This window comes from Dipodomys spectabilis, unplaced genomic scaffold (assembly GCF_019054845.1).
Source record: "Dipodomys spectabilis isolate Male_0828 unplaced genomic scaffold, ASM1905484v1 ptg000002l, whole genome shotgun sequence".
Lineage (NCBI taxonomy): Eukaryota > Metazoa > Chordata > Mammalia > Rodentia > Heteromyidae > Dipodomys > Dipodomys spectabilis.
Window position 1 is genome coordinate 52,494,619 of NW_024870679.1, and position 23,485 is coordinate 52,518,103.

Here is a 23,485-nt window from a genome sequence, read left to right on the forward strand (position 1 = left end):
TTACCACTGAACTGTATATCTTTTGTCTTTTTTTTTTTTTTTTTAGCAAACGTACTTATTTTGAGACAGGGTCTTGATAAGTTCCCTTGGTTGGCCTCAGATTTGCAATTCTCCTACCTCAGCCTCCCGAGTAGCTGGGATTACAAGCATACATCACCACAACTCACAACCAAGCCTTCCATCCAGATGGGAGAAACTGAGGCTTGGCATGGGAAAGGTCATGGAGGGAGTCTATGCCAAATCAGAACAGAATCGTCCTTTTTCCAATCCGAGTGTTCTGAACACTGATATCAGCTGCCAAGGATTCTGCTTAAGAAATTCTTCATCCCTGCCACCCTATCTTTGGTCAAGAAGATCTTGGCACTCTATTTGAAAGTCCAGTCTAGAAGCAGTTTGGGGCAGGGGCAGGCACTTGGGAATTTTGAGTTGAACAACTTGGAAGAACTGGGACTCCTTTTTGGGTAATTGTAAAAAGAAAGAAAGAAGGAAAGAAAGAAAGAAAGAAAGGAAGGAAGGAAGAAGGGAAGAAAGGAAGGAAGGAAAAAGGGAGGGAGGGAGAGAGAGAAAGGAAGAAAAGAAAGGAAGGAAGGAAAGAAGGAAGGAATGAACTAACGAACGAACAAGCCAGGCACTGGTGGCTCACGCTTGTAATCCTAGCTATTCAGGAGACTGAGATCTGAGGATCAAGGTTCAAAGCCAGCCCAAGCACAAAAGTCTGTGAGACTCTTATCTTCACTAAACCACTCAGAAAACAGAAGTGGCACTGTGGCTCAAGTGGTAGAGCACTAGCCTTGGGCTGAATAGCTGAGGGACAGCTCCCAGGCCCAGAGTTCAAGCCCCACATGACCAACAACAAAAAGAAAGAAAGAAAGAAGAAAGAAAGAAAGAGAGAGAGAGAGAGAAAGGAAGGAAGGAAGGAAGGAAGGAGTAAAAGAAGTGTGCAGCCAAGTTATTGTCCCTGAATTAAGGTCCCTTGTCAACTTGCTGCTCTACCTTCAGTTAGCAGAGGTTTATAAAGGTGGAAATGGGGACTTGGTTTTATATGGCTGGTTGTTGAACTACTATGAAATTGAAAAGTCCATGTTTCTCCGCACCAGAATTACTGCTTCCTGGAAGGTATGGAGATATTTCTTTTCTTTTCTTTCTTTCTTTCCTTTCTTTCTTTCTTTCCTTTCTTTCTTTCCTTCCTTCCTTCCTTTCTTTCTTTTTCTTTCTTTCTTTTTTTTGTCGATTGTGGGGCTTGAACTCAGGGCCTGGGCACTGTCCCTGAGCCTCTTCATGCCAAAGGCTAGTGTTCTACCCCTTAAGCTATAGCACCACTTCCAGTTTTTGAGTGGTTTATTGGATATAAGAGTCTCAGGAGGACATTTCTGCCAAGGCTGGTTTCAAACTACGATCCTCAGAACTAAGTCTCCTGAGTAGCTTGGATTACAGGCTTGAGCCACTGGTGCTTGATTTGGAGATGTTTTAAAAGAGTATAGTCATTGATTATAACCAGGTAATCATCAACAAGCTTAGGAGTGGTTCTTGGCAGAGGCAAGAGTTCTTAGGGAGAGGGTTTCTGGCTGAAGACCCTATAAGTGAGTTCATGGTTCTAAGATGTTCATATTGCATGAGATCAGCTGCTTTTCCCAGCTGCAGTTGCCCAGCTTGTGGTCTCAGGATTGTACTCAAAGGCCCCAAGAGCCTCTGGATGAGAGACCTGGGCTTTGGCAGAGATCCCCCACTCACTCCACACCCTCTGTCCTCCATGTGAGACCCTGCCCTCATTTGCTCATTGGAAAGCTTTGTTCTTTCAGTAGTAATTCTTCTGTTTCCTTTCCTGAAGTCTGGGCAGCCTATTTGTCTGGTGCTTCAGCCCCCTCTCTATCCCCAGCTCTGCCCCCTTCCTCAGGGAACCTCCCACATCACTGTTACTCATTGCTGGCTGAGGGTTATTCACTATGCTGCAAGCTCTGAATTTTGTCTCCCCAGAGCCCAGAGAGCCACCATCACCCCACTCCACTCAATCTACAGGCCCTTGCCCATCCTAGGCACACAGATGAGTAATCCCCTCCCCCATATTCCCCAACCTAAAAACAAGGCTTGAGGATGAAGGCCTGGCTTTGCCTGAGGGGATGTGTATGTATGTATGCTCACCCCCCCCCCCCCACCCAATGGCTAGACATAATGGCCAGCATATTTGCAGCTGCATTCCACACAGTGCTGCAGACAGGGTGAAATACAAACAGGTAGACACCTTCCCAGTTTCCTCTGTGATGGAGTGGGCTGCAGCTCAGCAGAGCTTCCTCTGCAGATGCCCTTCCTGGGAGAGTGGAGGCAGAGGCAGGTGCTTGAGAGAAGTGGTCCCTTGGGAGAGGTAATGGGAACAGCTTTGCTTCAGTCATTCTGATGGCATTCTCACATGTACAGTAGGTCTCCATGCCTCTAGCTAGCAAACCCCTCACAGCCTTGCAGGCTCTGGCTTCCAGCAAATCAGAGAGCCCCTGGATTCTGCAGCTTTCTTTGCAGTAATCACAGCCCTGTGTACATTAGACTAACCTGTGCACCCATTTGGGAAAGGTGTCTCCTCTGCATTCTGCTTTCTGTCTTCTGATTCCTTCTAGTCCTTCCTGATGCTCTCAGCCCAGTTCCCAGCCAGAGCAGATTGGAATCTTTGGCCTTAGTCTGGACCTCTGCCTCCTTCCTGGAGCAGCTGGAGGAGATTTCAGACTGCTGGAGTGGAAACACTGCTTTCTGAGGCTGTGAGGCTAGCTATGCCTTCCCTTCCAGTCTGTTCTACCTCCTTGAGGCACTGCAGCATTTTGTGTCCTCCTCCCCACTTCGTTCTTTGACTCCTCATCTCCATTGCCTTGTTCTCCCTTCTACCTCAGCTACCCTCCCCTCTTGTGACCTTCAAGATCTTACTACCTTTGGCATCACCTTGACCCAGTCTACCTCTGAGAAAGCCTGCTTTCAACTTACCCCCTCTCCTATGGCTATACAAACACTTGTACAGCATCTGCTATGTGCCCAACACTGTTCTAAGCTGCTATGAGATCAAGTATAGCTTGTCCCCTCTAAAGCCTAGGTTTTCATTGTGATGGTGTTGGGAAGGAAGGCCTGTAAGAGGTGCCTAGGTCATGAAGAGGAATTAATGTCTTTCCCACTGGACTGGGTTAGTTCTGTCTCTTTGGGGAGTGGGTTACTCACTGCGAAAGCATGTTATTGAAACTTTTTGTCTGTTTTGCTCTGCTGTCTGCCACAGGTTGAAGCAGCCCCCAACTACTGCTAGCGTGTCCTGCTCTTAGGCTTTCCATCCCTGCTAACTCAGCCTCTCACACTCAGAGAGGCTACATTACTTGCCCAGGGTCACAAATGCAGTAGTAATACACGGTAGAGCCAGGATCAAAACCTAAGCTGCTCATCTCCTAAGTCTGTGCTCTCTTCTAAATCCGTGTGTATCTGAACCCTGTCAAGGTTCCAGGCTGCACACTGCCTGTTGCTGTCACTGTTCTCTGATCACATGACATCCTCCAAACCCTACATTCTCACCATGGTCCTCTTGTGCCTGCCACTCTATGCATCCAACCTAGATCCTACACTTGCTGATTTCAGCTCATCTCATGTGTGTGTGTGTGTGTGTGTGTGTGTGACTTGTGCATGCAGCTTGAACTCAGGGCCGGGTGCTGTCCCTGAACTTTTTTGCTAAAAGCTAGACCTCTACCACTTTGATACATAGCTCTACTTCCTTTTTTTTTTTTAGTGGTTAATTGGAGATGAGTTTCACAGCCTTTCCTGCCTAGGCTTTGAACGATAGTTCTCAGTTCTCAGCCTCCTGAGTAACAAGGATTACAGGCATGAACCATCTGTACCTAGTTTCCTCTCTTATGTCTGAATATGTCCCTTTGTCCTTTTGCCAAATCTGTTCAGCAAAGCCTCAACTTTGACCTCAGTCCAGCTTGCTACCTTCCCAAGTGTGTGCCTACACAGCAAAGCCTAGGGTAGAGAAGAAGCCTCATCTGGGAGGGTGGGCCACCTGTGCATCCCTATTTCTGGCTCTACTGGGACCCTTGAGGTACTAGGGAAAACCTCCCCTTCTAGTTTAAGCTCACCAGCTCCCCACCCCCCACCAGACTGTGCTGAAAACAAAAACTCCCTCCCACCCCACATCAGTCTTCAGCTAATACTCCCTCCCTTTCATGAAAGTGCTGCCTACAGTCTGTACTTCATCTCCTTCCTAAGTGTCATCCACCCCAGACTGGCTTCTGTTCCACCACACTCCTGCTCACCAAGGCCACCAGCTGCCTCCCTGTCACAGAGTTCAACAGGTTCTGTTTAACACTTCCCTACCAGGGAGCCCTGCCTCTAGGCTACAGGTTTCCCACCCTCTCTCACGAAGCCCACAGCCTCAGCCCTGGCCTCTCCTCCTGCTGCAGGCCTCCTCCACACACTTTCAACCCCTCTCAGGGCCCTGCCATCCATTTCTTCCTCTCTGTTCTCACTGCTGCTCCTGCTTGTTCCCCTGTTCCTCTTTCCTGTTCAAACCCTCCTGGGTCCCCACTGTAGCTGTTGCCGCCCAAACTCCCCGAGGTAGCGTTCCCCTCCACTCTTTCTCAGTGGTACTGAGGTTTGAACTCAGAGCCTTATACTTGGGAGAAAAGAAATGCTAGGCAAGTGCTCTACCAATGGCCAGACCTCCAGGCTGGGTATGGTGAGCTGGACTGCCCAGGTCTGGTGATCTGGTGTGCTGAGTCTGGTTTATCCTCAGCTGGCTGCCCTAGCTCTATCTTCTAGTGCGGCTAAAATGACCCCTGCCTCCTTCTTTGTCCCTCCCTTTCTCATTCCCTCCCTATCATAGGCTCCCAATCTTCAGACCCCTTTCCAGCATCAATTCTGTGTGCTGTGCCCCAACTGGCTTGCGCCCCAGGATGAGGCCACCTTGCTTACTGCAGCGCCTCCATTACCCAGAGAATATAAATGGCGAAGGGAGGCATTGGTCAGAGACCACCTAGGTTTGCCTTCTGCCTAGCTGGCTTCACTTGTCTCTTGGATTTGAAGTTGTTGGGTGTCCACTTGTGTGGGCTCCCTCCTCACTTTGGGCTTAGGAAGGAGGGAGGGTAGAGGGTGCTGGAGGGCAGATCCTACCAAGTTGAGGAGGCCAGGAGTAGCCTCTGTGGTCTCCCCTTCTCCCACGCGCCTCTGTCTCACATCTTTATTCAAGACTACAAGTCCCTGTCTCTTCCCAGGACTTCAGAGCTGGACAGATTCTCCTTGATTTCCTCAGCCCTCGCTCGCCCTCCCTCCAGCCTCTCCCAACTCGCCTGAGGGGTGCGTGGGCTCCTCTCTCTCCTGCCGTCTGGCCAGGCGATCGTCCAGTGCCAGGGGGCTGCAGGGGAGTCGACCGCGGGCCGGCTTCGAGGCTGGACGCACGACGACGGGGTGGCTTCCCGGGCAGCCGCGCCGTGAGAGTCCGGCTCAGCCAACGCTGGGAAGGGGTTCCAGGAGGATGCGCCCCGCGCCCCGCGCCCCGCGCAGAACCAACACGCACCGCGCACAGCGGCGCTCGGTTCGGCTCCCTCGGAGCGGCTCCCGGGGCGGAGCCAGGCCTCCTCCCCCGGTCCCCAGCCCCTCTCCCCGCGTGGGAGGCTGACCGCGGCACCGGGAGCCCCCGGAGAGCTGCGTCCCCACGGAGTCCCTCCCACCTCCCGCTCGCGTCCTCCTCCCCTCCGCGCCTCCAGGTTCGCGCTTTGCAGGCAGCCTAGCAAATAACGCCCGGCCGGCCCCGCCGGCCCACACGGTCTGGCCCGCGCCGGCCCCGGGGCCGTGTGCATTCCGCGAAGCTGCCTGCTGGTCCTGCCTGCAGCTGGAGACGATTCCCCCCGGAGGGGTCTGGCGCTGAGTGGGGAGGAGCAGTACAGACAGAGCTTTCCAGGGCTTGTGTTCAGCACCCCTTCCCTAACCAGCCTCCATGGGCACCCTAGCAAAGGGTGCGGCCGCGGGCACCGAGCCCGTGACTTTATCTCCGGTTGGGGTTGGTTCCAGCACCGGCCAGAGATAGGGAAGGTGGCAGATCCTACAGAGTTGAGGAGCCAGGGGAGGAGGTTCTAGGCTGGGCTGTGTGGCGGCAAAGCTGCTGCACTGACTTCCCAGGTCCTCGAATTGTATCTCTCCCTTCATTCATTCATACGCAACCATTCACAAATGCCACCTGATGGGGCAGTTTCTACAGCCACCCTCCATTTGTAGATGTGGAAACTCAGGCCCAGCCCCCGCCCCCAACTTCTGGCCTCAGCTGCTCTTGGCCAGAAACAGGATGGCTCATTTCCACTTCCCAGCCAGAATCAGTCATTCAGGTGGGACGGCAGGGTATGCCTTCAAGGGGCTGCCTGGACTCTTCAGCTTTGGCCCACCACTATGTTCTCAGCACCCAGCCTTGCCCAGCCCAGCTACAGCCCACATGTCAGGTGTGGGATTGAAAAGCAGGGATTCCTTTTGAAAGAAGGCTGAAAGAGCTGGGTCCCTGTCCACCCCCACCTTCGTGCTGAAACATTCAAGGGTTCTGTCGTTGCTTAGAGGCAAGGAGTCACTCCTCCAAACACCACTTAACTCTACTACCCTGCCAGCTTGGCTGTGACCTGGGAGAGTGGAGATTCACCTGGGGAGATTGCAAATAACCATCCACCTGCATAGAAGCCTTCAGAAAGTCCAGGTAGGGGAAGAAGGGGACCAAAGGCCCAGGCCTCAGGAGGTCCAAGGATCCTCTGAACCCTCACTCAGATCTTCTCCAGTGGGCATGGCGATTTGCCATTTGTGTTCACTACTTCATTTATTCCATTTGGATCCCTAGCACCTCTCTGGGCCTGGCTCTGCTAGGCATTATGGGTACCATAACCCTGCCTTGGGGAGATCATGCCTGGGAGGGGTTGATGGAGAAGGCGAGTTCAGGCTCTACATCCCCAGTTTCCACTCTCCAACACTGGACATCTTTTGGGGGGAACAGAAATGAGGAGTAAATATAAGAGGAAGGGTTCCCTCATTGATCAAAAAGGAGCTGGAGTTGGTTTTGTTGATGACAATGATGTAGAGGAAAAAGAGGAAGGAAAGGAGATGGAACAGGAGACAGGCAGAAGGGAAGTAGACAGGAGGGAAATTCAAGGAGAAGGAACCAGTTGGGCTGAAGGAACCAGTTCCCCCTACTGGCCAGCATTGTGGAGTTCAGCCCCTTTATGGAGATTGTCCCACTAGGGTCAACAAAGTGAATCTTGTACCTGAACAGAGGAGTGAGCCTTGGGTGCAGAGATATGGGAGGAGACCTGGATGCAAAGCCTGGCTTCACAACCTTCCCTGCCTGATGAGCCTTTATCCCATAAGACCTCAGCTTTCCTATCTGTACAATGAGATGGATTTTTCTTCTCTGATTATTTTCCCCCAGCATCCATGGGATGCTTTTTGTACTCCTTCCCTCTGTTCTCAAAAGGGAGAAACAGATCCGAGTTACTCAAAGCAGTGAGCTGGAGGATGCCTGGGGCTGTGGAATGACAGCTTAGTCAGAGAAAAGGTTCAGAGAAGACAAAGATCATGGAAGAATGAGATGATTCCTAGCGTCCTCTTCTCAAACCAGGATATGGAGCAGGTGTCTTAGATGTCAGGCAAAACTGCTGTGCCTAGAGATATAGGCATGCTGAAGAATTTCTTCCTGGACATCAGCACCTGCATTTCCTCATTTCAAACCCTGATGTAGATGAGATCCCTGGCGTGGTTCCTTAGGAAAGTCTACGGAGATGTTTGCACATTAAATCTAAGCCTCTAATGTTTATTGAATATCTACTGGGTGCTGCTTGGCACTAGGGGCTAGAAAAGGAGCGATATTCAGTGGGTTTAAGGAAGCTTAATAATTGTTTTTATGACAAAGCCTTCAAGGTTTCAGGAGAGGGACCCAGGCTGCTGGCAGGGGATGAGGACAGCATGAGGTTAGGGTGTTCTCTGAGCTGAGCTTTTAAAGAAGGAAGTTACCATGGGCAGAGGGAGCAGGGATGCCTTCAGAATATAAGGCCATGCTTTGAAGCAGACACATGTTAGCTTGTCCTTGGAGCAGGAAAATGATGAGGTAAGGAGACTAGAGTTCATCTGGGATTCAGGGTCTGTTCCCAAGAAATTGCCCAGGATTTGAACATTCTGAAAGGATCTGGTTCTAGTCTTCCCTTCCTCTAGAGTCCCAGGGCCAGTCTGTGGGAGCTGGGGACTCAGCTGGAGCTGAGGCTGGATCAGTGGTTCCTATTGCCAAGATGAAGCCAGAGACTGGAGGTGGTGTGGCCGGTGGGGGGTGGAGAGTTGGGGGGCGGTGATGATTGCTGTTATAAGGCCTTGGGCCTCAGATTCCAGAGAAATCAGCCAGTAGATCAAAGCTTAGCTATATTCCAGAAAGAAAAGCTAGATGAAGAGACAAGACATGTGAGCCACAAGGCTGGCAGCAACCCCAGGGCAAGCAGTTCTGATGAGCCTCAGCCAGAGGCAAATGCAGGCCTGCTGTCTTCAGGGTCTGGCCATTCTTCTGGTTTGGATCTTCTAGCTTGGACTCAGGAGGCCTGTGAGATAGGGGTGTCAAGCAGGAAGGGGAGGGCCAGGCAGGGGGGCAGTGCCTCATCCCTCCTCAGCCACACGGCCTCCTGGCTTCAGCTTCTCCAGGGTCCTGCTTACAGTGGACAGGCTGCTACGGGTCCCTGGAGGAGAGATCAGGTTGGGGCTGCCTAAGTACAGATTGCCATGGAGCAATTGCCAGGGGAGCCCCAAAAGAACCCAGGATAGGGGTTCCCAGGGCAGAGCTCAGACAGATGCAGAGAGGGGCCTCCCAGAGGGATAGCTCCAGTCCAGTGGGGACAGGACAGCCCATCAAGAAGATAGCAGGACAGTGCAAAGGAGGGGTAGGACTATGGGGCTGCTGTCTGCCTCCACAACTCTCCCCACCCCCATTTCCTAGTTGTGTGATCTTGAGTGTGCTACTTAATCTCCCTGTACTTCGGTTGCCCCATATACAAAATGAAATGATTATTGGCCCCTCCCTCACATGGCTATTATGAAAATTAAGTGAGTTAATATAGAGGAAGTGCTTGAGATAGCATCTGGAATAGGCCTCTGCTGAGTGAGTACTAAGCATCCTGCCGTTGGTGGCAGAAGCTGTAGGCTGGGCTCCCTTGGAGACACTCCTGCCGTGGGATTTTCCAGTGCATGGGGGACAGGATTGGTGAGTGAGATGCCTAGTGTCAGGTGTCAGTTCTGAGAGTTGGATTTCATCATAATGAACAGACTGGGGAAATAAACTAGGGCAGGGTACCTGGAGGAGGGAAAGGGAAAGTGCCACCCCCATCTGTGTCCATGCTGGGTAGACAGGGCATCCCTGAGGACAAACAGGAGATCAAGTCAGCTCCAAGCAAGAAGGGTTCAGACATGGGGAAGAAGTATTCAAACTACCATGCTTTGCTGGGTTGGGAATGTCCCCAAAATTCCACTTGGGGGCCCACATTCTGTTTGGGGCCCCCAGAAATGCCCAGCCAGAGGGAGATGAAAGATGGATTCTGAGATTTCAAGAATTTACCTTCCTTATTGCCATTGGTGCTGGATCTTCCCTCTGCATGATCTGGCCCTGGGTTGGGGTGGATTCTCAGGTTCCCTGTGGAGTGAGAGCATCCAAACCATTGGTTACTGAACCATTTCCAAATCAGGTCCAGCTTGGGATGGGAAAGTTCTTCCTGCTTTCCCATCTCTCTTTGCTTTCACTGAATTCCTTAAGGTATCCCATGCACATTGAGCTGAATTGGGAAGGGGACAGTAAAAAAAAATGAGTGTTTGGAAAAGATAGCAGGATTATGAAGGAAGTGAGGGTCCAAATGAGAACTAGGGATATGTATGTAAAGCCCAGTAGGACAGAGGGAGTAGGGAGGTGCTCTATGGGTTGCTGAGATGAGCTGGGAGCTGTTCAGAGGTCCTGGGGCCTCGGGAGATAGAGAGTCATTATGGGCCTCAGGGACAAGAGAAGATGATCTGGCTTGATTATCTGACCTTGGCTTTGAGGTGATGAAAAGTCTCTCAAGGGAGGACTTCCTAGGTTCAGCCACCTTTGCTCAGGCAGCAGGCTGGATTCTGCTACACTGTAGCCATGGCAACTGCTGCACAACACACACAATAGCAACTCCAACATACAGCCAGGAGTAGTCTCACATAGACTCACTTAGACTGCACAATCAGTCACAGCCTTGTACACCTAGGGCTTTGAGCAGTCCTTGGCAGGTCTCTCCTGGGGGGAAGGGGAAAGAGTGCTCACCTAGTGCAGGCAGGATGTGGTCCAAGTTGAACCGAGCCTTCAGGAAGGGGTAGGCGAAGATGAGAAGCCCTGAGAACAGAGACACAGAGGGGTTCTGTGGTGGGAGAATCTGATCAGTGTGAGATGCAGGAGGCTGTAGGTAGGCTGAGGGCCTATGGGCTGGATTGTAAGGGTGATAGAAGGTGCATGGAAGGGCAAAAATGCACAGGATTTGGGCTGTGGACATGCAAATGGAAGCCAGTGCATGTGTACATGAGGTAGCCAATCTAGGTTGGGAGGACTGTGTCTATCTGGGGAAAGGGTTAGAGACTGCGAAGGCCAGGCAAAGAGCAGGTTGGCTACCTTCCTTCTTACTTGGTGGGGATTGGGTTCTACTGACACCACTCTCCCCTCCAGTCCCCGAGGGCCCTCAGAGCTGGCTGAGGTGTGGGGGGCCTCCTCAGCAGGGAAGTAGCAACCCAGCAGGTCCTGCCCTACCCCCTCTCAGCGCCTTCCTAAACCAAGTGCCTAGCAGAATTTTCAGATACTCATACGCAGAGCCGCTGGCTTGGGGCTTCGGGTTCTAATGTTAGCTTAAGGTGATGGGGTACAAGATGGTACTCAGCATAATTGTGGGGATATCAGTAGTCCTGGCCTGGATGGACAGATAAGAGTCCAGGAGCGGAAGTAAAGGAAACCCTTTGGAGCTGTACTGTTTTTCTGGTCTCATCAACCTGTTCTAAATACTCTGATGCATCCTACCACAAATAGAAGCCCTCTGGGTCTGAAAAGCAGGGTTGAAAGAGAGAAACAGCTCCTTCTTCTTCACACTGTCTCTTCCCTGCCAACAGTCACTCTACCCCAAACCCTAGGGCTGCCTCGCTCCCACCTCCAGCTTCTACTCCCCAACCAGTGCCTCCTGAGCCAGCCTTCCCCTCCATTTCTCCTTTACCTGGCCAGGCTCCTGCTTCCCACAGGAAAGTCTCCCTTCTCCCCCAGCCCAGCTCCTGCTCACCCAGCCCGGCAGCACCAAGGAAGATACCGCCCACTGCAGCTGCAGCCTTGGACACAGAGACTCCGATGATGATGCTGCCGGCCACGAGGCCAAGGGCCACACAGGCCAGCTGCAGGCAGTGGAAGTCTTTGCTGCTGATGGGGATGTCCATGCAGGCCTCTCCAGGTACCTGCTCCAGCTTCCTGGGGCTCTCTGTCTTCTTGAATGTCCCTTTGTTATAGCCCTACCTTCAGGATGATTGCTTTTGGGTAGTAAGAGTCCAGGCTGGTAACTCTTGGGTTGATCTGTAATCCTATCTGATAGTTCTTGCAGGAGTCCCCAGGCCCACCTTGACCGGGAGCTTCAGCTTACTCTTCCTTCCCTAAAGACCCCTGGTGTTGGAGGCCACGCATGGGACTTCTGTCCAGCTGCATTTCTGCACCGACTGCTTGGGTTCTAGGATCTTCTGCCAGTCTCCACACAGAACCTGGAAAAGCTTGATCCAATCTCTCCTACCTAGGACATCCTGCCCCAGCTCCCTGCAGCCTGCTACCCAGACTGAGCCTATTAAAGTTTAAAGCAATGAGTGGCAGGGGGTGGGGCACTGGTCTGAGATATGCAGGTTCCTCTGAGGTACAGGTAGCAGGGAGCTGCTGAGTTATTCATGAAGTTGCAATGTGAGCCATGCCTGGGTCTTGAGGGCCTGTTAGGCAGTCAGCCCAAGTTCCACTGTTGGTTTCCATGTGGGAAGAAAGAGGTGATGGCTGTACATAAAGCTCAGGAGCCAGGGATGTTGATGGGATTTCCTGGTCGTTTTGTTCAAGGCTCACTCTTGGCTTAGAGGTATTCCTGTGCCCTGCACTTGGAGTCCTAGAGACAGAGACATGGAAGGAAATCTAGATAAGGCTCAAGAGACGGGAACTCCAACTCCATTTTTTTTTTCCAGTACTAGAGTTTGAACTCAGGGTCTGCATGCTGTTCTTTCCTGCCCCTTTATTCCCCCTCAAGAGTAGTGTTCTACCACAGCTCCATTTCCAACTTTTTGGTTATTATTATTATTATTATTATTTTGGTCCAGTTGTGGGAATTCTGGGCCTGGGTGCTGTCCCTCAGCTCTTCAGCTCAAGGCTAGCGCTCTACCACTTGAGCCACCGCGCCACTTCTGGCTTTTTTTTCTTTTGCTTATGTGGTGCTGAGGAATCGAGCCCAGGGCCTCATGCATGGCAAGGCAAGCGCTCTACCACTGAGCCACCTTCCCAGCCCAACTTTTTGGTTATTAATTGGAGGTAAAAGTCTCATAAACTTTCCTGCCTAAAGTGGCTTTGAACCATAATTCTCAGATCTCATTTATTTATTTATTTATTTTTTGGTTAGTTGTGGGGCTTGAACTCTGGGCTTGGGCGCTGTCCCTGTGCTCTTCAGCTCAAGGTGAGCACTCTACCACTTGAGCCACAGTGCCACTTCCTGTTTCCTAGTGGTTTCTTGGAGATAAGAGTCTCATGGACCTAGCAGGGTGCTGGTAGCTCATGCCTGTAATACTAGCTACTCAGGTGGCTGAAATCTGAGGATCGTGGTTCAAAGCCAGCCTGGGCAGGAAAGACCATGAGACCCCTAACCCAGTCTAGTCCTGATCCCTGAAGCCAGATCCTAGTTCCAGCTTTCATCATTAATTGCATTCTCTGGCCCTGGATCAGGGCCTTCCCAGTCCTAGAACATGGCCTGGCCTTAGTCCTCAGCTGACACAATCCCAGCATCCCATCACCCTGCTCAGAATCCTGTCACTGAGCTCACCAACCTCTTTTTGGTTGGTCCTTCTCTCACCATTACAACTGCAGTCTCATCCAAGCTCTACATATCCTGCCTGCACATCTGTGTGCTCCTCCCTCACCCTCCCTGCTGAGAGTCCACCAGGTCCCTGCTGTTTGGAAACTCCTTCCTGGTCCAGCAGGATATGCATGGCCAGCTGTCTTTGAGCAGCCTTCCAGATCATGCCTGAGCTGCCCATTGCGTCTCTGTGATTCCACATGAAGGATTTATTCCCTATTCTTGTTCTGTTTCTTCTGTAGACTATGAGCCCTTCATGGCAGGCTGGGGTAGTAAACTCCACAGAACGCTATGGCCAGAGGGACCTGGGCAAGGTATCTGGACATAGGACAGAGATATAGAGAGGGTTTGGACCTGCATGACCACTTGGGATTGGTAAAAAGGAGGGTTGTGGGCATGGAAAAAAAAAAACAAAACACCTCTGTCTCTGTCAACAGTTTTCTGCCAGGCACTCATGGCTCATGCCTGTAATCCTAGCTACTCAGGAGGCTGAGATCTGAGGATCATGGTTCAAAGCCTGGCAGGAAAGTCTGTGAGATTCTTATGTCCAATTAACCACCAGAAAACTGGAAGTGGTGCTGTGGCTCAAAGTGGTAGTTAGTTCTGAGCAAAAAGAGCTCAGGGACAGTGCCCAGGCCCTGAGTTCAAGCCCCATGACCAACAAAAATCAAACAAATGAACAGTCTTCCTTTGTGGAACAGAGTGCTAAGAAAGCTCGGGATTACCTGAAGGGAGGTTCAGCCAGGAAAGAGCGTGATACAGAGCTTGGATGAGCATTCAGGACCCCTTAAAGAGAAAGCCCCTAGAATTAGGCATTCCATAGGTACAGCTGACCCTTTTCCTCTAATTAGGCATCAGATTATAGCCTACATCTCTGTCACATGTAATCAATCAAGCACTGACTAGTTCTAGAAGGGGTTGCTGAAGTGTCCATGAAAATGTTCTCCTGAGCGGTGGCAGTTTGGGAATCTGAACACCCTGCTTGATGCTCTGCCTCCTACTCTCCCTGAAGTGTTAGTTGGCATCACTCCAGGTCATGCGGGATCTATGGTGGTTCGTCAGCCATACAAGGCTGAGGGCCGCTCTCCCACACATCAGCCAGAGAGAACTTCCTGGGGCCATGCTTCCGCTATGCACTACACAACTTGCTGTGATCCTGTGAGTGGGACTGGGGTGCAGAGGCTGGAGGCAGAGATCTCTGAGCTCTGTGAATTCCAGATTCCACAGGTCCCTGACCTCCAAAAATTGGAAAACATTTTTTTTTTTTTGTCGGTCATGGGGCCTGAACTCTGGGCCTGGACGCTGTCCCTCAGCTCTTCAGCTCAAGGCAAGCACTCTACCACTTGAGTCATAGTGCTACTTCTGGCTTTTTCTGCTTATGTGGTGCTGAGGAATCGAACCCAGGGCCTCATGCATACAAGGTAAGCACTCTACCACCGAGCCACCTTCCCAGCCCTGGAAGCCAAATTTACATTTGTGGGGTTTTTTGTTACTATAAATCCCTAAAGGCACAGAAACAATTGTGTGATTATCAAACCAGGTGCTAGCCCAGAATCCTCAGTAGAATTCCTGTGCCTAGGTTCCTGCTCAGTTGGGGAGTTCTCTAGCATAGCTCTCCCCTGCATTTCTACATTATCTTATTTGAGGTTAAAATATTTGGCAATCTTACTGTATTTCATCTTTCTTTCTTTTCTTTTTTTTTTTGTTCATTGTGGGTCTTGAACTCAGGTTCCTGGGCACTGTCCCTGAACCTTTTTGCACAAAGCTAGCACTCTACCACACTGAGCAACAGCTCCACTTCTGGTTTTCTGGTGGTTAACTGGAGATATGATTCTCACAGATTTTCTTGCCCTGGTGGGCTTTGAACCATGATCCTCAGATCTCTGCCTCTTGAGTAGCACAGGCTTAATCAGTGCCTGGCTTAATCATTTTCTTTTCTTTGGGTCCGGTCGTGGGGCCTGAACTCTGGGCCTGGGCGCTGTCCCTCAGCTCTTCAGCTCAAGGCTAGCGCTCTACCACTTGAGCCACAGCGCCACTTCCAGCTTTTTCTTTTTGCTTATGTGGTGCTGAGGAATCGAACCCAGGGCCTTGAGCATGCAAGGCAAGCGCTCTACCACTGAGCCACCTTCCCAGCCCGCTTTAAAATTTTTTTAACAACCAAGCCTCATAAGAACTCACTTAAGTAACCAGCATCAATCCCTTCTAAAGACAATGCTTCTTCCCAATGCCTTAATTAACATGCACTGGGCCATATCTCTTCAAGGTCCCTCCCATCATGGCCATACTGTGGACCAGTGTTCTAACACGTGAGCACTCCCTCAGGAGACACACTCACACCGTGTCTAAATCATAACATCTACTGGTAATATTGACAGGAGACATCATTTAAGACTCCTGAACTGATGGTAATGACTGCTGCTCCACTGATTCCAAACGTAGTGAGAGACATCCATTTTTTTCCTCCTGAAGAAAACACTTGTTGGTCTCTGGTTCTCACAGTAAAGGAGAATGAGTTCAAGGAAGTTCTGTCTGTGGGCAGTTCTGAGGTGGTGGCCCAAGGCTCTGGAGCCTCATGGGTTCCCAGGCACAGAGCCCTCTTCTCAGGAGCCTGGGTCCTCCTGGAGTCTTAAGACAGAGGGTTCAGCTAGGCCATAGGCATATGTAAGCTTCTACCACAGAATCTCCTGTCTTCTGATAAGGCATGGGCTGAAGGATGTCTCCCTGTGCACCTTCTGTCCAAGTGTAGTGTGAAGGCGGGAGGAGTGGGTGACCAGGTCTCAGCTTGGTTTGGTTCTGTTTATTTTCCTTCAGGGGTGAGAGCCCTGGAACAGAGTGTGATTAATTCAACATTTCCCCCCAGGGGCGGGGGATGCTGAAGTCAGGGAAGTGGCTTCCAAGGCAACTGCTACCATGGCAACAAAAGTGTTAGCCTTGGTGGGGGGACCTTGCTTTCTAGGCCCCCTCCAGACCTGAAGCAGCGGGAGCAGTTGGCATGGGATCGAGGCCTTGCTGTTTATGAAGATGGCTCTAGTGAGAGGCAGTGGGCCAGGAGAGAAAGTGGTCCCCCAGTGCTCAGGAAGGTAGACACACAGAGGCACAGTCTTGATCATCTCTGTGGCTAGAAATACTTGGACAGGAGTCCTCAAGGTCTAGAGCTGTGACCAAGGCCTGCTAGCTGGATTTGAGGAATGAAGTCTGAGGTCTGAGATATTCCAGCTAGCTGGAAGCCACTCTCTTCTAAGGTCCAGCCAAGTGGGAACCCTGGAGCTGTGGGACTGGCTTCCACCACCGCAAATCCCATGTCTTACTCAAGGGCCTCCCTCAGTACATCTGCCATGTCTGCCTCTTTCCAGAAGAACCCTGTGGACTAGAACCCAGGTCTTTGGGTCCCCAAGAACAAGCTCTTCCTCTGGGGCAAAGGGCTCCCTGAGCAGAAAGAAGGGAAAATTCATTTCCATCTCTGGGTCTGTGGCTTGAATAATTCTGTTCCAGGAGATAACAGATGGAACTGAAACCATGATGGGTAACACTGTAGAACACCTACTATGTGTACTGGATCCACACTCAGTACTTTTACTACTTTGCAGTTTTCTCAGTAACACCACGAGCCAGGCACTGTCATCCTTTTTGATGGCTGAACAAACTGCGAATCAGAGATGAGCTAACTTGTGTAAGGTCCAGAGCTAGGAAGAAGCTGGGCTGGATTTGGAACTGGGGAATCAAGGCCCAGGGTCTTAAGGGATTCTATTTCTAGCATTCATTCTTAGCTGTATATCCCCAGGCAAATTATGTTTCCTGTCTTTTCTCTTCTTTTCCTTTCTTTTCATGTTAAGTGTGTGTGTATGTGTGGGTCAAGTAGTAGTATCTACCTCATCGGACTGTTGGGAAAATTAAACACCACTCATAAACTTCTTAGAATGTACCTGTTAGTAAGTGTACAACAAAACTAGCCAAACCAAAGGAGCCACAAAAGCATTTAGGCAAGGCTGTGCAGAGGAGGGGGCATTGCTGCATGGACCAGGGAGAGAAGATAGGTGGGTGGGCACAGCACATGAGAACTGGGTATGTGTGTGGAGGGCTGTGAGGATATGGGGTGTGTCTGTGGCAGAGTACTTGATCCAGATGACCACTTTAAGTCACATTTCTTTTGGGCTAACCTGGGAAACTGACCAGCCTGGTTCTAGGTCCAGAAGGCTCAGCTTCTGCAGGTCTACTTTTCTACCTGACCTCACTTCAGGGGCATGAAGCTTTAGGCATGACACGGTATAAGGCTTGTTATGAAGGGAGGACCATCAGCAATGTCATCACCCATGTGCAGGCATTTGAGGGACCTAGGACCTGAACCCATAGTGAAGAGCCCCAAAATCTCCTTGCCACACCTCCTTGGTGATTTGTAAAGGTCCTTATCTGGCTCTGGGATGATTCCATGGACCTGTGCATAAAGACATCCTTCCACCTGATGTACATGGAGGCTGTGGGAAGGGGTACCATTTATCTTTGTTGCTAACTCTTAACAGGAAAAGGGTAGTCCTGGACACAACAGCTCCTCAATCAAGGCTTAGTAATGCTTTAGACAGAGGGGACATTTGTTCCTGCATGGCGTGGGTAGAGGGGACATTGAAGTCTGTGTAATGGTTGCTGACAGCTCGTCCACCTTTTGATGAAGAGTCCTAAAAAGCAAAGTCTGTTTCTTTCTCATTTCTAGGTCCTGGCAGATGTGATTGATACATGCTTGATAAATTTTCTTTTCTCATGTTAAAACAGAAAAGTGAGTATCTCCTTTACTGTGCCATTTCCTTTTTTTTCTTCTTCTTCTGGCACTAGGGTTTGAATTCAGGGCCTCTTTGTTCACTCAGTTTGCTTGCTCATGGCTGGCACTCTACCACACCTTACCCCCCTCCCCACCCCCTGTCCAGTGATGAGTTTATTCTTCAGCCAGAAAATAAGGAAAACCTGAAGAGGGGGAATAGCTCACAGACATGTTTCTCATCTAAGGAATAGATTCATTTTAAGACTAAGGGAAAAAAGAGTAATTTTAACTGAGTAGGATTAACAACTTTTTTTCAGGAAAGGGAGTAAACAACCAATCCACATGCATCCTTTATGGTTAAACTGTGTGTTGCCAAGTCTCATTCTGCCTTATAGCAGCAATTGAGGCCCCAGGTATCTGTGTGGTTGCCTAGAGGATCTTGTCTTGAACAGATCACTGGCTAGCACAAGGGATAACTCCCATGGTTTGAGAAATCATTTGCCTGTGACACCATGGTGCATAGCTTTCAAGTCCACTCACAGCCTAATGCTACCTGGAGCATGGCCAGCCATAGTCTGGGTGCTTCAATTTTTTTTTTTTTTTGCCAGTCCTGGGGCTTGAACTCAGGTCTTGGGCACTGTCCCTGAGCTGCTTATTTGCTCAAGGCTAGCACTCTACCACTTGAGTCACAGTGCCACTTCTGGCTTTTTCTGTTTCTGTGGTACTGAGGAATCAAACCCAGGGCTTCATGAATGCGAGGCAAGCACTCTACTGCTAAGCCACATTCCCAGCCCAGTCTGGGTGCTTCAGTCCCAGTCACGTTAGTCACTCAGCTACTAAATTAAACCCAGTGACCATTTTTTCATACCAGGTTTTTGTTACCTTCTCTCTGATGCTTCCTCAGATGATGATTCAGTGCTCAGAGGATCACAGAACCAACCTTGACCTACAGTGATGCTGACTTCAGAATGGTTTCAGATGGTTGCCCCTTCTCAAGAAAGGGAAATCAGTGTTCTCTCAGCACTGAGCATGGGCAAGTGTCCTCACAACAACCAGCTAGGTGTGCTTAATCCCACATGTGGAAGGGAAGATGAAGTCCAGGTGGTTAAGTGACCCCTGATCTCATAACTCCATAGCCTCTTAGTGCTTCACACTCAAGTTCCAGCCTAATCTAGTTTTGAAACACAAAAATCCTCCAGGTCTCAGCCTCTGGAGTAGCTAGGATTATAGGCATGAGCCATTGGAATCCAGACTTAATATTACGTTGTGGATCAGAGGTAGTATTTACACGCAGCATTTACATTATATCTGGAGGAGAGGTCCTTACAAGGGATCTTGCGCCCTACCTTGCCAGGTTGAGGCTTAAGTCTTCAGGTCTGTAGGTAAAGAAAAGACCAATAAGGGAGCCCTGGCTAGAATTTAAAATAGTTTTATTAAAATAAGCAAAATGTAGTGGCTATGGTTATATTTTCTTTATGTAACTCAACAGCTTATCTGACAATGGCCATACTTTCATTCTCCAGGGCAGCAAGCAATGGATCAGATCAGGGCAGTGGGCTGCCTTCCATTTGGCAAAGTGCTCCATCTATCTGGACCTGCATCATTCTCCACACAGGCCCCAGGGGACAGCAGGAGTGGACACCCACACTGTCTCCAAAGGGCTCATCATAGTAACAGCTTAAAACCAGTTCAATTGTGGGGAGGAGCTGATTAAAACGTAAGTCTGCTCTGTGAAGTCCATGGGCTTGCAGCAAAGTTAAAATGTTCCTGTTTGCTGGAAAAACATGGTTAAAAGAACAAATACTTAAAAAAAAAAAAGAAGTAATACTGACTTTAGCAGCAGTCCCAAACAAGGAAGAGGATGATAAATGAGGAACACATTTTGGTCACGGCAAAGAAAGATTATGTGCTTCTCCATGCTACAGACTGGAAGACTGATCTGCCCTCTGAGGAAGGGGGGCTCCATGCCCTTCCTGAATTGAGGGGATGGCTTCATTCAGCCAAAGAGGACAGGCAAAGAGGACATCCAGAGGACAGAGGAAGGGGGAAGGACCGTCAGGAAGGTGACAGTGCAGAGAAGCACACGGGTCCAGCAGCCCCTGTCAGCTTCTTGAAAGCTGGCTCCCTGGAGGCTGCTGAGGCCCCAGCAGCCCAGACACAGCTCTGCTGCAGGCTGGATGGGGTCTGCAGGCAAGTGAGCAGGTGGAGCCCAGCAAAGAGATGACCCTGCTGTAGGCGATTATGCAAAGTGACAAGTGATTGCTTTCCTTTTCAAAGACAACCCCTTTGGAAAAAGCTTTTTCCTACAAGGACCCTGGGGAGATGGGGGTTGTGTGGGAACCCCAGGGCCTTTGTGGATAGGAAAAGCAGCCCCTCAGCTTGCTCACAGACTTTGGCCTCACAGGTTCCGAGAGTGCAAGGCCTGCACAGGTCTGGGTCTAGGAGGTGTGACTGGAGTGGCTGAGTCCTGTAGGTGTTGGGCATGGCTTAGCATCTCCACCACGGCCTGCTTGGGCCAGGGCCCGCCGGCGGGCCAGGCGAGACTTGGAGGGAGGGGAGAGCTTCATGGAGCAGAGCCCCTTAATCAGGGCCTCCTGCTCCTCAGCCAGTTCATTCTCCTCATGCTGGGACAGCTGGCGGTTAAGGGCGATGGCTTCAGCTGCAAAGAGTGTCAGATCCATGGTGCTGCTGTTTCTGCAGGGAACAGAAAAGGCACAGAGAAGAGGGAAGCAGAACCTAGGGTCAGCCAGGCCAACTCTGGGATGTGCCCACTCACTGCTGGGTTCTATACTCCCAGGAAGATTTTCCTGAGACACCAGCTACTTCCAAAGCAGCTCGTGTATCGGGTTGGAACCTTGGTTGACTGAAACTAAAATGGTCTTTGAGCTTCAAAGGCCACACTGGCTGGGCTGCACACGCAGGACAAACTGTCCCTTTTCCCCAGAGCACCCTCCTCTAGGTCCCACCACTCTGCACACAGCTCTTCCTGAGACAGCCGTGACACTAACTCTCTTGGTAGGGCAGGATGCTATGAAGCAGGGATTGTGTATTTATGTCAATGTCCTCAGAACCCAGGACATGGCAAACCTATGGCAAACACTTTGGGCCTGCCTAATCAATCCTAAGGGGAATCTGAAGTTAGGCACTTGAAGGCATGAGGAACAGCTGGGAGTCTGATAGGAACCCTCGCTAGGCAGCAGGGGCAAACAGACTATGCAGCCTAAAACTTCCCTATGTAACTCCTAAAAGCTAGTTAAGAGGCTGGATCCCCAGAGATTTCCCATAAGGCTGAGCCCCAGTCATACAGTGTGGTCTCAGAGATTATATCATCCAGTGTTGTCATAGCTGTCTTGATTTGTGTTAAGTACTCTATGATGTTTGCACATGATGAAATTGCATTTTTTTCTTTTTCCTTTTTTTTGGTGCTGGAGGTCAAATACTACAGCCTCATGCATGCTTACACCTCTGGCACTATGAAATCACATTTCAAACTACACATTTCTCAGGATGTATTCCCATCATGATCAAGGTACTGAACACAAAAAGCTCTTAGCACCATGTCAGATGTGTTGTAAATATTTAAGACATGGAGGCCAGCATCATTACTGTCTGTCTACTAATGCATGTGACAACTAGTCCCTCTACCTATATTGCCTATACACCCCTGGTGGCTAACCCACAGGTAAAGTCTGTCTGGATTATGAATGGTGCCTGGAAGTTACATTCAAAGGGGCATACAAAACAAGTCTTTGTCCTGAAAATACTGCAAGTCCTTAAAGGTGCCATCAAAGAAAACAATTTAGGTATAGAAAACCAAGGGAGAGAACTACCTGGAGGGAAGAAAGAGAGAACAGGAGGTAGAGAAGGGGCCAGGGGACCTCTCCATTAAAGGGCACTTGAGCCCAAGGATGGGCTCTCTGTCCCCCACCTCCATTGTGACACGGCTAAGGGCTTGAAGGAAAGTAAAAGCCAAGGAGCAAGGGCGCTGGTGTGATTGGAGCATTTACCTCTGGAGGACTTGCGGCGTGGGGAGTCCCCTTTCTGGAGCTTGCTAGAATGGGAAGGACAGATTGTGGGTAAGTGCTGCTCCTTCCTTCCAAGGGCTACCCCCACCCCAGGCCAGCACAGAGCAGACAAGTGATTACACTGCAGGCACTGGCCCAGTGTGGAACTTGGCCATGCTTGTCTGCAGGGGTAGAGCTTCCCATGAGAGAAAAAGAAAGGTACACTCTGAAGTCACAGCCACTTCTGCACAAACTTCTTTTTTCTGGCAAAGTCCCAACTGCCCTCCAAGATCCAGCTAAAGGGTCACTTCCTCTTGGGGAACAGCTCCCTTCCCTGTCATAGTCCCAAGCAGAGGTGAGGCCTTGGCCCTTTGAGCTCTTAGAACTTTAACTTCCTTTCTTTTTTTTTTTTTTAGAACTTTAACTTCCTTTCTTTTTTTTTTTTTTGGGTCCGGTCGTGGGGCCTGAACTCTGAGCCTGGGTGCTGTCCCTCAGTTCTTCAGCTCAAGGCTAGCTCTCTACCACTTGAGCCACAGCGGCACTTCCGGCTTTTTTCTTTTTGCTTACATGGTGCTGAGGAATTGAACCCGGGGCCTCATGCATGCAAGGCAAGCGCTCTACCACTGAGCCACCTTCCCAGCCCCGAACTTTAACTTTCTACATGTATCCGCCATATCAGTTCACAACTGTCTCTCTGTCCACTACGAGTGTGACGATGGACTTGGATCTTAATTGTCTCTGCAGCTCATCTTTGACATACAGTGGTGCTTACTCTTGGGTGTTTAGGAATTAGCCACTGAGATATTCTGGTGCCTCACTTGTGCCAATTTTGTATTAGAAGATGGAACCACAAGGCTTTGGTGACACCATGATGCTGCTGCCTAGGGTGGACGTGGCTGCCAGTGGTGAGACATGTCAAATCCCTGGAGGGCTTATGGCCAAAGTTAACGCCAAGTGTTTGGAAGCAAGGGCTCTGCTAGGGCTTGGTGGGGGAGTAAGTTCACTGTGTGCACAGCAAGGGAGCTACTATCTACCCTCCCTCAAACTGGCGGCAGCCATTCAGGCTGGTGATTGACTCTTGCTAGGACGAGAGCTTCCTCATGGCCACACCACAGGCCTGCAGAGGTGGCATGCACTCCAGCCCATACTCACCCCCTGCACCCATGGGTGCTGCAGAACTTGGGCCGCACTGAGTCTTTGCTTTGCATCTCGAACCAGGAGCTTGGAGATGAGGTCCTTTGCTTCACTGGAGATGTGAGCCCAGTCCTTCTCAGGAAACTCATACTTGCCCTCCTGGATACTCTCAAAGAGCTTGTTCTGGGGAAAGAAGATTCTTCATGAGTCACACTGGCTGGGGATGGGCTGGATAAACCTGTCATTGATTTGAGCATTCTTGTTCCAACTAACCTCATTTGTAGCTGTTGCTCAGGGCTTGAAGTCACTATAGATGGGGACCCCTTCTGAGAACCTCCCCCCATTCTCCCCTAAGTCATCAAGCAATACAGAATGCTCTTGGTAGGCCAGGGTGGCTATGCCACTTAGAGGGCTGTTAAGAGAATAATACCATAGAATAAAACCTTTCTTCAGCCCTTTAGTGAGGTCTTGCTTCAAACTGGCTTCTGGCAACTTCCTAA

General features: G+C 50.3%; 2 protein-coding genes across 6 annotated transcripts in view; both read right to left on the reverse strand.

Moving 5' to 3' along the window:
* Positions 1-8,622: 8,622 nt before the first annotated feature.
* On the reverse strand, positions 8,623-11,445 carry Kncn (kinocilin). Of its 2 annotated transcripts, none has more exons than XM_042674842.1 (4): positions 11,295-11,445; positions 10,301-10,369; positions 9,575-9,649; positions 8,623-8,702 (listed from the first exon to the last, which is right to left on the reverse strand). In XM_042674842.1, exons 1-4 carry the CDS (start codon positions 11,443-11,445, stop codon positions 8,623-8,625), a joined length of 375 nt encoding a protein of 124 aa, XP_042530776.1. The 2 variants fall into 2 exon arrangements, with proteins under 2 accessions (XP_042530776.1, XP_042530768.1); XM_042674834.1 differs by having other exon boundaries at positions 9,575-9,681; positions 10,297-10,369.
* A 7,815-nt stretch (positions 11,446-19,260) lies between these two features.
* Positions 19,261-23,485, reverse strand: part of Mknk1 (MAPK interacting serine/threonine kinase 1) — a 39,502-nt gene continuing 35,277 nt past the window's right edge. For 3 of the 4 annotated variants that reach the window (XM_042682818.1, XM_042682836.1, XM_042682827.1), the window contains 3 exons: positions 23,004-23,168; positions 21,855-21,898; positions 19,261-20,541 (listed from right to left, as the gene is read on the reverse strand). In XM_042682818.1, coding sequence (XP_042538752.1) covers positions 20,286-20,541; positions 21,855-21,898; positions 23,004-23,168 — 465 coding nt within the window. In that variant the 3' untranslated portion in view covers positions 19,261-20,285. The remainder of the gene's footprint in view (positions 20,542-21,854; positions 21,899-23,003; positions 23,169-23,485) is intronic. The other variant, XM_042682845.1, reaches the window with a different exon arrangement.